Here is a 13,019-nt window from a genome sequence, read left to right on the forward strand (position 1 = left end):
GCAAGATTACTTGATAAGTATCATTTTATTCAAATGTAGAGACAGAGACAGATGTGGATATAGATACAAACATAGTGATGATGCACCCAAGTTAATAAGAAACCCATACTTCGGACACTTGGGACACTGCCTACAAACGCCAGTAAGAACAAAATAGGATTAAAGAAATGAAAATGGTTACTTGATATGATACATCTGTGCTTGAAAAGAAAAGAAAATTACACAAATGGTTAGAATGAATATTCACAATCTAGTGTATTGCGTGTTCTACTGTAATCACACACAAGAACTGAAAAATAGAATTATGTATGAATAAAAGAATTATATCATGGAATTACGTTGTATATCATATAAGAACAATATAGACTTTATATAGAAAATGGAGTTCAACTGACAAGATGGTGGATGTATAAACAGGAAAAGATAGAGGCTTAAAACACGTGACCAGCTCTTATGAAGTCATCGCGAGACTCATCACTTCTTCCCACTCTGCCACCGCCAGGTGCTACAGAAGGCAGCGTCTTAGTCAGGTCCAACTCAAGATAAGGAGATTTCCTGTAAGAAAGGAGGGGGTTTCGATTCGACAAAATGATATAGCTCAGAAAATTTAAACTTTTTGGGGGCATGGTAAGGAATTTCAATATTTCACGAAACATCGTCGTAGTCAGCTCCAGCTCGAGGTAAGGAGATTTCTTGTAAGAAAGTAGGGGGGGGGGGTTGATTGCACAAAATGATATAACTCAAGAGAGATGAATGTTGACTTTTACTTTATTTTTGTCCACAATTAGCTTGACATTTCTGTTAGCTATTGTCGCTGTGGTCCTATACGTCAATACGGGTACATCATTGCAGGTGGCATGGTCGGCGATTTCATTTGTATGAAGACATGCATTGAAGTCGATTTCTTAAAAGTATATAGCACTGTAGACATGTCTATTAAAAGGAGCAAGTACTAAAGTTGTCGGTGTTAGATAACATAATTAGTTGTTTAACCGACACCATAATTCAAGTCCACAAAACTTCGCTTTAGTTTGCAAAAGGCAACACCAAAACTGTAGTCTTTGCGGAAGATGAAAACATATGAAAAAAAAAACTATTGACTTATTCATACCTGACAGCAGACAAAGCCACGAGAGAAGAGATTGTCATAGCAGTGGCGAACAGCCTACCACGCAATCTCATAGAGAGGCAGACATTTAACCTTTATAAACATCTTGTTTTTCTCGATTGTGCCATTACGGGAGCTGTTACATCATAGCAGTGGCGAGAAGTCAACCAAGCAATCTCATAGAGAGGCAGACATTTAACCTTTAAACTTCTTATAGTTTTCTCGACTGCCATTACAGGAGACACAGCAGCAGACTCTCACAGGCTGGCAGTCTATAGCTCATCTTTTCAAAGGGATGTGAATGTGTGAGTCACTGTGTCTACTTTTTATCAGTTTCTTTAGAAGACTAATAATTCATGTTGAATTTTTGGAACCTGAATCACATTTGTTTCATTTCCAGCAGACCACAGGAAGGTACAAAACGAAACTGAAGAGGAACTGAAGAGCAGTCGTCTCGGGCCCAAGATCAGGTCCTCCACAGCCAAGAGTAGCAACACCTTTGTGCCCAGCAGGTCCCGTGACTATTGATGGTTAGACTGTCTAAGTGGTATTTGTATTGGCTGTGTAAAACACATTTGGTTGGTGTACTCTATTGATGAACTGAGATAGAGGTTGTAGTGAACACATTAATTAGAGTAGATGTAATACAATAATACAAAACTGTGTGTACGTAAATAGTAAACCATTGTTTCACGACGAAAACGTTTTGTACATGAAGACAGCACATAGCATCCCATCAGGTATGTTATCCAGCATGATTGTTGTTCTGGTTGTGACCTTTCCCCTTTCAAACGTACTGCACAGTTGTGATGCATCAGCACTTTCACAGCTACTCTCTCACGGGTGTAACGTTCAGAATTGGTATATGATACATTTGTCTCGTTTACTCCGGATACATTGTGACAACAAAGGCTTAACGGGTGTTCCCGAAGAACTGCCTTTAGGCCTCTTTGAGCTTCAGTTTCCCAACAACGCCCTGACCACTTTTCCCTGCATGGCCCTGCCTTATTTGAACACGTTAAACCTAAGGAACAATACGATAACTTACTTCCCATGGCACTGTGTGAAGAACATGCCCAGGCTAGTTCATTTGGATCTGTCTCATAATCAGCTGTTCTGTGTCCACCTGTATCCTGTGAAGTCCTTCGTATCAAACTTGAGAATGGTAGACATTTCCTTCAATAACATAAAAACATTGTCTACGTGCGATCTTGGGTTTGACATATATGCACAAAATGGGAACCGTTTACATTACTTACCTATCATAGCAGGTAACCCATTCCACTGTAACTGCGACATCACTTTTATCATTGATTTCGCGATAAAGGCGGAAACGTGCCGAAATAAAACATCACGAAAATGTGATTTTCTCAGAACAAATGATATTGCATTTGGCATGTACAAAGACCAGTCTTTGTTCCGCTGTAAAACACCACCTATAGTAGAGAACGTAGAGCTCCACAGGTTAAATGGATTTATGAATATTTCAGGATGTTATTTTTTCTGGGATCCGACAGGCGTAGATAATATACTCTACCTACCCGAGCCCTGTGATCCTAACAGTACCTGCCCCACAGAGCGCCAGGATATTCGTCCCTCTGACATCATCACTACGTCATTGTTGCCCCTAGCAACCGCTGGTCCAGATCGATCCAATGAGAACATTACAGAAACGCCAAAGAATCAGGAGACGTTATCTCAGACCGTTGCCAAGGCATCAGGCTGGGTGGTGACTGGATCAGTAACTTTGGGGATAGCTGTCCTCTGTAGCATGGGTGTATTTTTTTATTGTGCACTGGGTAGGAAAAGATCTAACAACGCAACTGCGCAACTTGGTCATGTAAGCAACATTGCGGCTGGCCAACTTGCAAATAATGTTTGTTATCAACAAACTACGACCATTCAGAACACCCAGGCTGATGATCAGGAAGGCTGCAGCAATGGTCTGGAAACAGACCCCGATTCCTGCACATACGAAGCTTTACCCGAAACAGATCCGTATGCAATGTCACCTTATGTTTTTGATGTGCCTCAATATCATATTGGGGAAAGGACTGAGAAGACCAGTCCTAGAAAGAAAACAGAAGGTGCTAGTACCTTTGGTCCAGAAGCAGATACGGAGCCCTCCGTAAATGATGTCGACTCCGACACGATTGAAGCCTATGAATCAGATGAACCTCAATGTCAATTTGGGGAAGATAAGACGGAGGCTAAAATCAGTAATAATAATACTGAAGGCGCCAAAACCTTAGATGTATATAGCCCAGATGTACAGGCTTCTGAGACTGCCTCCTTTGGTGGAGAAGCTTCTTAATAATAATATGAAGATAGAGTTTACAATCAATCGCCAACATTATACGGCCTGTCCTGCACTCATGAAACTACACCCAACATATCTGAACCTGCTCCAAAGTCATGTCCTCTTTGTGACCATGCCTCCCCCATTAGTTGAGAAGGTTCAGAAACGTACGGCACAGAGCAGCATGGTGGTGCATCTGTGTACTCGTCAGGACAGGTAAAGCAAAACACGCCGACGCTATATTCTGTTCATGTTAGGGAAGCTGAAACGGAACGACCAAAGCACAACGCGGCTGGATTCCAGCCTACCTAAAATCAGTCCTGAGAATATATATATATATATATATAGCTAAGGGCACAACATGCCGCACGGGCAAATACGTGCTGGCTACGTACCAAAATAGAAGAAGAAGAAGAAGAACTTTATTGCGCAACAATTGTAACAGTTACAATGTATGGCAATGTGAACAACTATATACTAATACAAATAACTAACAACTAATGTATATACGTAATACAATATAACAGTATAAACAATCTAGTGAGTACTAGTAGTAGTGTAGTATCATAAAGCATTATCTCGTTTTTGCAATGAGGTGTAAATAAATTGGCCTACGTAGGCAGATATATGAACAGGACATGATAATATCAAATGGAATACCTCTTGACCTAGCATGTGGCAGTACAATTTCGGACTTACATACAATATTTTGAAATAACTTTTGACGGTCTTCTTCATAAGTCGGACAATCCATTACAAAATGAAATTCATTTTCTATGTCATTATGGCATGTGGGACAAAGTCTCTCATTGGTTGGTATGTTGTAGTGTCGGCCCTTTTCAATTTGTAAGGTGTGTGCACTAATCCTTAGTTTCGTTAGGTCATTTCTAAACAATTTGTTTTGAACAGATGAAATATGGGCAATCTTTTGGGATCTGTAAATGTTAAATACCGCCTCCGTACGAACTCGTAGGGAATCCGACGGATTTTGGAACTTCACGTGCAGGCAAAACGTTGTGTGCCATCGGGCTGCGGATTCGCCCCCGTACGTGCCAGTACGGGCGACGCGCCTGCCCTGTACAGCCTGAACGTTTTCAGAAATACTTGGTGGACGTGGCCTCCCAAAAAACGTACGGACAAATTGCACGTACGGTGAGTTGTGCCCCTAGCTGATATATATTATGAAGGTGCCAGTACCTCAGCTGGTCAAGATGCACAGGCATGTCAACCTAATCTCCAAGCAGATCCTACGGTAGCATAAGATAGTATCAAAAGCTGCCAGAGGATTGAAGCCGGCCTAGCAGTGCTGTGTATGGCAGTGTGACTACACTCCTTCGTCAGTTTAGTACTATCTTATGTCATCTTAGGATCTGCTCGGAGATTAATGTGAACCTTCCTACGGAATATGTGGCACCAGGCAGTGTGCCTGTCCTCTGTCTATTCGGTAAAACAGGAAAGCAAAACACACCGACCCTGTATTCTCAACCCTAAATAACGAACTCCCTCGGATAGGACGTTAAAGGGAGGTACCGTGTTTGTTTCAAGAGATCCACACCTTGATTACGTTAAAAACCCACCATGCACTTATCGAAAAATAAAGAGCAGGGGTCCGTCCCGGTGTGAGTGGTTCAAATCCTACAGTCCTTTGCTCGCACATCAGGAAATTGCTGTCATATTGAGGTAACCTGAATTAGCGCCGACCCTTTCGATTTAGCTCGACTATGATATTTTCCTCGCAATGCACCCCCCCCCCGCTGCGAAGGGACAGTAGCCAGCCCACCCAATAACAATAAAAATAATAACAAATAACGATGACAAGCTATCATGAACGAAACTATGTTCATGGTTGAAAATCCCGTTCTTTAGGTTTTTAGATATGATACTCTTCTCGACGGAAATTTGTATGTCGTGATACTGACATTAACAAAGCATTCCCATACAATATTGGAATGGCATCATACATTATGTACATTTGTCTATATGTATATATATATATGATAATTATGTAATACTATTTCACTATACGTACTATCTTTATTTTACAAAGCACGAATATCAACGTGTAAATATATACAGCACACGTTACGAGTTACGACAATGGAATATCCAGCAATTAATGATATGAGGTAATTACAATGCGCACACTTGTGTGTAACTTGCAGAATGATGCAAAACCAAGTGGATGTTGTATTAAAGTGTAGATTCCTGTACCAGCAACTAAACTGAAAATATTATTAACGGTGAAAATGTTTTGGTATAGATGTGATATATAAATAAGATGTTTTGACAATTGTGATGTATAAAATACACGGCATATTGTGGACTTTAGAATACTTTAGGACTTTTGATACACCATATATTTTTGTAATGAGCGGCTTAGGAGTGCACTTGGTCTAATAACATATAAAGCCAAACGTTGTTGTAAGCATCGGAGTGCTAAGTATCCAGCTACGTTCGATGTTTGAATGCTCTTAGAAGAATGGATGTTTCAGTACCTGAAGATGAGACATTATGCGTGGTTACTGAATAGTGTTTTGTGGCAAGACAGGTGTTACAACTGCTAATCAACCGTTAAGGTGTGTACTGTATTTCTAAACGTGTGAATTTCTGTTGGCGATGGAATAAAGAAGTAGGATTCTGAAAGTGGCTGTTCTTCAATATTAATGAACATGTAGAATAGCCAGAGAACATTCATGACGTATCAACATGCAACATGCAAGCTAGTAAATTTCAATAGGCTCTGACTCAGTTTAAGAGTTACTGGCTCGTGCTGTACGCAACTGAACAACAGAATAGAGAGGGAGACAGAGACACAGAAAGACGGACAGACAGATGAGAAGTAGCATTCCTGGGAAAAATAATGAATATTCGTGTCTATCGTGCACGTACAAACTCAAGATGTCTACTTCATCAATCACCCACGCTCTACAGTCACGAGCAGTTAGATCACTATCAGACAATCTCCCCACGCACAGAAGGGATTGTAAACATTACTTGTTCCCAGGCTGACAGAATAAAAAGGTCAGTGAACGTCTCTGATCGCCCACGTACTGAAACTTTAACAAAGAGTAAGACCCTGTCATTGTAAATGCTCACTTTGTTACGTTTTGTTTCTACTTGAACTCTCCTCCAGTTTTGATCGTTAATTTTCATTTGTTGCATGAAATTATGCTACGGTCCAATTTGCACGTGTTGTTGCGGTGGCGTTTCGGAAACGGGGGGGGGGGGGGGTCTGCCTCTTCTGTGTTTTAACGGAAGGCCACGGCGTCCATTTGTCGATTATTTGTGTTGATTTTAATCATAAGTTTTAGAAAAATCCAGGGACCAGGCCATACCCGAAAATAGCCCGGTAGCTGCAGAGTGTTCCACGTGGCCACGTCAGGAAGTGCAGGAAAACTATCACCGTGGCATTTAATTTGGCAGATTGGTTCCTTGACCAGATTTCCATCGGAGTGTTTCCTAGTGGTGGGTGGATTTCTCGTTGGAACTTCGAATTCACTTCTCACATTCTCCCGCCCCACCTCCTCTTCTTCCAATAGTCAAGACCGGTGTGTCCCTGCGCAGTCCTCTGCCCGCAGAAGGACTTCCCGCCACAGACTGACCGCTCGACGCTCCTGTAGTGAAGTTGAGTCCCCGGCTAGATGCTCCTGCTGTAGGGGCGGCGGGATGTTTCGCACTGAACTTGAACTCAGACGTGCTTGTCTGGAGGCCTGTGCTCAACTTGGTCTGACGGTGTCTGGCGGCCCTGTACCTGTAAAACTTGATACAATGCCCATAACTACACGCTACAGCTATGTGGCCATCCGGTGTCAGCTCGATTCCCTGGGGGAATCCTCCCTTCACTGTGGCCACAGTTCTCAGGTACGTCCCGTCTGACCCGAACACCTGCAGACGGCCGCCATCACGGTTCACTACAACGATGTTACCTGCCGGGTCTACTGTGATCCCTGTTGGCCAGGAGAGCTCTCCCTCGTTCCGCCCCTGTTCACCAAAACTGAACTTCAGCTTACCCTCAAGGTCAAACACTAGCACTCTATGGGCCGGAGAATCAGTGACAAAGAACAGATCACGTGACTCGTCCGCTGCTAAGAACCGCGGGTACTGTAACTTCCCCTTGCCGATGTCCCGGATGAGGCTCCCGTCAGGCTGCAGGAGGAGACACGACTTCTGTTTGCTGTCCGCCACGACCATGCGGCCGTTCTGCAGAACTGCAACTCCGCGTGGATGTCGCAAACAGTCGGATTTTAGGGTCTTTGTAAGTTTTCCTTCCTGTGAGTACACCCGGATTGCTTGTTTTTCAGTTCCTATCGTGTTTTCTGACGTCACGACAAACTGTCCACTGGAGTCAATGTCAATGCCAAAGGGAGCATAATCTTCAAGGGGAAAACACCGAAGTGACAGAACAGTCTTAGAATCAAATATCTGAACCCGTTTGTTCCCTGCCTCCAACACTGCAATGTTACCGTCCATGTCCACTGCTACATCTCTTGGGTAGGAAAGTTCTCCCTCCCCACCTCCCCTTCTTCCAATGCTCAAGACCGGTGTGTCCCCGCACAAATCTCTGCCGACAGACGGACTTCCCGCCACAGACTGACCGCTCGACGCTCCTGTAGTAAAGTTGAGTCCCCGGCTAGGTGCTCCTGATGTAGGGGCGGAGAGCTGGTTCGAACTGAACTTCAACCCTGCCCTGCTCGTCTGGAGGCCCGTGCTGATCTTGGTTTGGCTGGGGGCTTTTATACCTGCAGAATTTATAGTAAAATTTGTGTTACGCCGACGCCAGGGCTCGAAATTCATTTTTGGGATTAGGTCCACTGGTGCACCCAGCTTAAAGAATTGGGTGCACCAAAAAAAATTTGGGTGCACCACTTAAATTTAAGTAATAACCTAATAATAAAACTTAGTTACAAGCTATAAAATTCTTAAACAAGTACCATGACAAACATTTTTAATATCTTTCTAACTTAGATGTCAAGAATATGATGTATACTAGTATACTTAGATATCTTTACATACATAAACCTAAGACTTGAAATAATTGGGTGCACAGCTCCAATTTTGGGTGCACCTGGGTGCACATGCACCCAGTATTTCGAGCCCTGAATACCAATGTCAAACTGATATCTGAGTTCGCTATTTTGCCTCCAACTCGGACCAATAGGTTAGCCTGACGAGGATCTCATTTGGCTTGGAGAAGAGTCTCTGCTAGCCAGCATGTGCTGACATTTTGGCTGATGCCAGAGTATCGAAAGTTGTAAGTGGGATATCGACGATCAGAAAAATGTCTTATTATTAGACAATTGTGCGTAACTAGTTCCACAATTACAATCAATGCAATTAAGTTTAAACACCGTCAATTTAGCCCTAGGTAACGAATGAACACAGAACGGCACGAGCGGCATGAAAAATCCTTATGATTAAATCCCCTAAAACTCTCGTGGAAAAGCAGCTGTATCACCTGCACCGATTGTAGGCCCAAATGAGAAGCCACCACTGCGTGTAGCCCCTGAACTGCTAGATGACGACTTCTTGGAGGCAGATATTGAAGACGATCCGGTTGCTCTAAACGTGAACACACCGCTGGGTCTGGTGGCCGCTGGTCCTGTACCAAACAGAAACAGTGCTCGTTTCAACTGTACCCACCTTGTCAAACTTGAACCTTGGGAAGATAATGACAATATTTTGTATAGCTCAAAAGCTGATCATGATGAAAATAGTTAGATTTAAAAAATCAGCCGCTGCTTTTGTATGGTTTCATATTCTTCTACAGCCGTCCCAGTGATAATATTTGCGACTACAGATACATGCAACGGGAGGAACTTTTTCTAACCATGTCAAGTTAGTGGTTGAAATGCTGATTGTAAAAAAAATACAATTCAGCCATTTGTAACATTTCTCTCTTTCTCTCTCAAATAAATAAATAAATAAATGAATAAATAAATAAATAAGAAAAGTACCTGGGAACTGCTGTTTGGAATTTGTTGTCATTCTAGTCGAGGCTAATTCAAATGCACCAAACTGAACCTCTTCATTGGAAACTGTTTTCCCTGTTGATGTTGACTGGGGGCCATCCTTGCATCTCCCTTTTCCTGGCGATGGCTCGTGACTTCCTTGGTTAGGTATTTTACATGCCGCGCATCGTGTCGCCTTCTTGCTATTGTGGGACAGACAAATGTCACACTGCCATTTGGACCGCTGTGCAGATATGGCAGGGGGAACAGTGGTGGGTACAGTGAGGTTAGACTGGCTCCCAGGCTTCGGGGTGTCACCTGATGGCTTCTTGCGCTTCAATGGCAGAGGCTCTGTCTTCAGGGCATCCAGATCACGCGACTCGTCCACTCGCTTAGTTCGAACTAAACATTTAGACGCGTCAACCTTTCCTGCATGTCTTACGTGTACGCGCCCCGCCCTAGCCACACGATCTCTGAACTTCGCCACAGCCGTCCCCTCCGAGAACACGACTTGACTCGGTCGGGCTGTCAGGTCGTTTGGAGTTGTCAGCAGTTCTTCCACCGTCTGTCGTGCTTGACCCTCGACCTCGATGACGTGCATGTCACTGCCGTGTTCCAAGGCTTGTTTACAGAACTCAGACGCGCTCATCAGTCCGGCTAACTGAAACTGTATAGCATCTTTCTGGGTTTCCAGAAAATTCCTAACCTCCTGGCGGCGTAAGCCGACTTCTGTGACAACTTTTTCTTGTCTATCTCGAAGCAAGGCCATCAGCTGATCAAAATATACTGTGGTCTGTTCAATCGCTGCGTCTGCCGATGTTGGCAACTCGGATATTTCCTTCTCGATGTCATTCATGGTAGTTCGCATGTCTTTTTCTCGAGGCTCGATTTTTGCTATCAGTTTTTGTAGGTCTTGTTTCTTCCTCTCAGCGACGGAGCCGATTTCTACAGGATTGTGTTGATCACCTGACCGATGATCGACAACCGTACAGGCGACACAGACCAAAGTCTGACAAGGTTCACAGTAGAAAGTTAAGACTTGGTCTTCGTGCTTTGGGCAGAAGGCTTTGCGCTGAAAGCTGCTGGGCACACCTTCAGAGGCCTCCGGGTTCTCTTTGGTCACGATCTGATGCCCTTTCATGGCTGGAAACCTGCGATGTGTGTTTGTATAGGACTCACAAAGCAGAACGGCACACTGTACGCACCATGACCGCGCCCCCTCCTCCTTCCCCTCACACACCTGACACCGTGACACACCTGGCTCCGCCCCTTTCTTCGCGGCCGCGAAGTCCATCAGGTTGTTGACGTAGAAGTTGGTTCTGAGCCCGTCCACACCTTGGTCTGGTAGACTGACCTGTGTGCTGCAGGTTGGACACTCCAGCGGCTGTTGTTTGGTGGCCCATTCTTGCAGACACTCCTTACAAAATGTGTGCAGACATGGCAGGACTCTGGGGTCCCGGAAGTGCAGCATACAGACCGGGCACGTCAGAAACTGCTCGTTAAAGTCGTCCGATCTTTGCATTTTACTCGCCATTGTGCCACCAGGATTATTTTTAAGATGGAGATTTTAACGCAGCGCGCTTAATGCTCTGTATAAAGCTCACCTGATGGATGCGAAACTGAGCACAGCGATTTCTCGGAACTCAGTTTCGCAAGGCTGACGTCACGTTAACCTTTACTCCGGATCCCGATCCTACGTCAGGAACGCGGCTCGTCAAAGTCGCCAGGTTCTGGAATCCTACGTGCCATCTCGATTAATACGTTTTCAGAAAGATATGTTTGTGATTCCTCGCTCATACAAACTGAATAGAAGGTGATCACGGTACTGCCGAGTCCATGGTTGTGTGTGCTCCGAAGCAAACTTCGTTTTCCTTTGAATGACGTAGTTTCAATCACAACCGCTAACCTCTGGTGACCTCGTGCTTTACATCAAATAATTCACATTGCGTACACGTGAATACTAGTTGCTGTAACAGGTTACCTCTACGTTGAAATATGGAAACTGTAATCTAGTATTAGATTTCAGTCCTAATCTAATACTTTTAAGTATTATATTTTCGTTTCTATATTTAAACATATAGGTAACCTAATAATTTTCTGGGCCCAATGCCAATCTGTCTACCTAAGGCCATGTTGGTTTCATTACATGGATGACATCCTCTGGGAATCACAAAACTGATGCGAGCGTGCAAATAAAGATGGTTTGACAAAAACGTTGCCTTCATTATGAAATCTAGGTGATCGGGAAGGCTGAACGAATGACTTAACACACAAAATATAGTATATCGAAAAATAGAGTTTTCATTTAGTTCCTTTGAGTTTTCTTTTACCTTGAAATATTATTTGACATTAGTTTACGTTTTCCGACATTTGTTTCTTATACCATTTACAGTATGGTTGAAAACGTTTTAAAATCTATTTTTGGAAATGGCCGAAAATTGATGTGCACTCGGATGTCATCCATATAATCAAATTAACATGGCCTAACGTACATGAAAATAAAACCCTGCATGGTCGTCAGTGATAAAAGAAAGACTTAACAGGGGAACATTTTGCACCTTGGTCAGTAGAACAGTGGATTCTTTATTGAAATATCTAAGTCATTTCCAAGATGTAAACAGGTTTCATTGATACATTTGTTAGTTAAACAAGAGAAAGGCTAATGGAGATTTCAATAAATAAACAAACATAGTTACATACATACAAACAATGTAGGAATGAAGACGTGTAGGTATAATCTGATTTATGTTCGGCGATTACAAGAAACGAAGTAGGAGAATATGAACTATACAGATGCAGTGCAATCCGAATCGGATTGCACTGCATCTGTATAGTTCATATTGCACTGATAACGTTAGTATTCATTTTGTACTGATGAAGGTGACAGATAGTCACCGAAACGTCTACAGAAGAATTAAAAGAAGGTTGTGAAACGAAGAAGACTTTGTTCGGAAGTAGGAGAAGTAAGAAAAAGTTTATGACCATTCCTTCTAAATTTTGGCGTTAAAGATACAATAACAAAGCTAACTGTTACTAAACAAACTCTTCTAAAGTCAACATCAAGCTAGGCCAGTGGTGTTCATTTGTACCTATACAGTTCTACACAATGCCCGCTATAGTATGCTACAGCTACGTAACCATCCGCGGTGAGTGCGAGTCCGTGTGGGGCGCCTCTAGTCGTGGTCACGGTTCGGAGGTAGGTCCCGTCAGGCCCGAACACCTGTACGCGCCCGTCCGCTTTGTTGGCGACGATGACGTTACCTGCCCGGTCTAACGTCACGCCTGTGGGGCCGTTCAGCTCCCCCTGGTTCGTTCCCCGCTTGCCGAAACTGAACTTCAGGTTGCCGTCAAGGTCAAACACCACGACCTTGTGGGCGCGGTTGTCCGTGACGAATATCAGGCCACGTGACTGGTCAGCCGCGATGAACCATGGGTCCTGCAGCTGCCCCTTGCCGATGTCCCGGATGAGGCTCCCGTCAGGCTGCAGGAGCAGACACGACTTCTGCTGCTTGTCCGCCACCACCATGCGGCCGTCCTGCAGAACTGCAACTCCAAGCGGATGCCGCAGAAATTCGGGATTGAACGTCGCCAAAAGTTCCCCTTCCTTTGAATACTTCCTGACGCCATAGTCCGTGCCGTATGATGTTACATACAGGTTTCCGCT

General features: G+C 43.8%; 2 protein-coding genes across 2 annotated transcripts in view; both read right to left on the reverse strand.

The window, feature by feature from the left end:
• Nucleotides 1-6,689: 6,689 nt before the first annotated feature.
• LOC118431355 (tripartite motif-containing protein 2-like) lies at nt 6,690-11,086 on the reverse strand. The gene is made up of 3 exons (XM_035842469.1): nt 9,362-11,086; nt 8,863-9,006; nt 6,690-8,146 (listed from the first exon to the last, which is right to left on the reverse strand). The coding sequence occupies exons 1-3, from the start codon at nt 10,887-10,889 to the stop codon at nt 6,903-6,905; spliced, it is 2,916 nt and encodes a 971-aa protein (XP_035698362.1). The 5' UTR covers nt 10,890-11,086; the 3' UTR covers nt 6,690-6,902.
• Nucleotides 11,087-12,316: 1,230 nt separating this feature from the next.
• LOC118431462 (tripartite motif-containing protein 2-like) overlaps nt 12,317-13,019 on the reverse strand; it is a 2,338-nt gene continuing 1,635 nt past the window's right edge. Inside the window, exon 1 of the mRNA XM_035842699.1 lies at nt 12,317-13,019. This exon is cut by the window's right edge and continues 1,635 nt beyond it. Coding sequence (XP_035698592.1) covers nt 12,435-13,019 — 585 coding nt within the window. The 3' untranslated portion in view covers nt 12,317-12,434.

Source organism: Branchiostoma floridae, chromosome 15, assembly GCF_000003815.2.
Source record: "Branchiostoma floridae strain S238N-H82 chromosome 15, Bfl_VNyyK, whole genome shotgun sequence".
NCBI classification, from domain to species: domain Eukaryota; kingdom Metazoa; phylum Chordata; class Leptocardii; order Amphioxiformes; family Branchiostomatidae; genus Branchiostoma; species Branchiostoma floridae.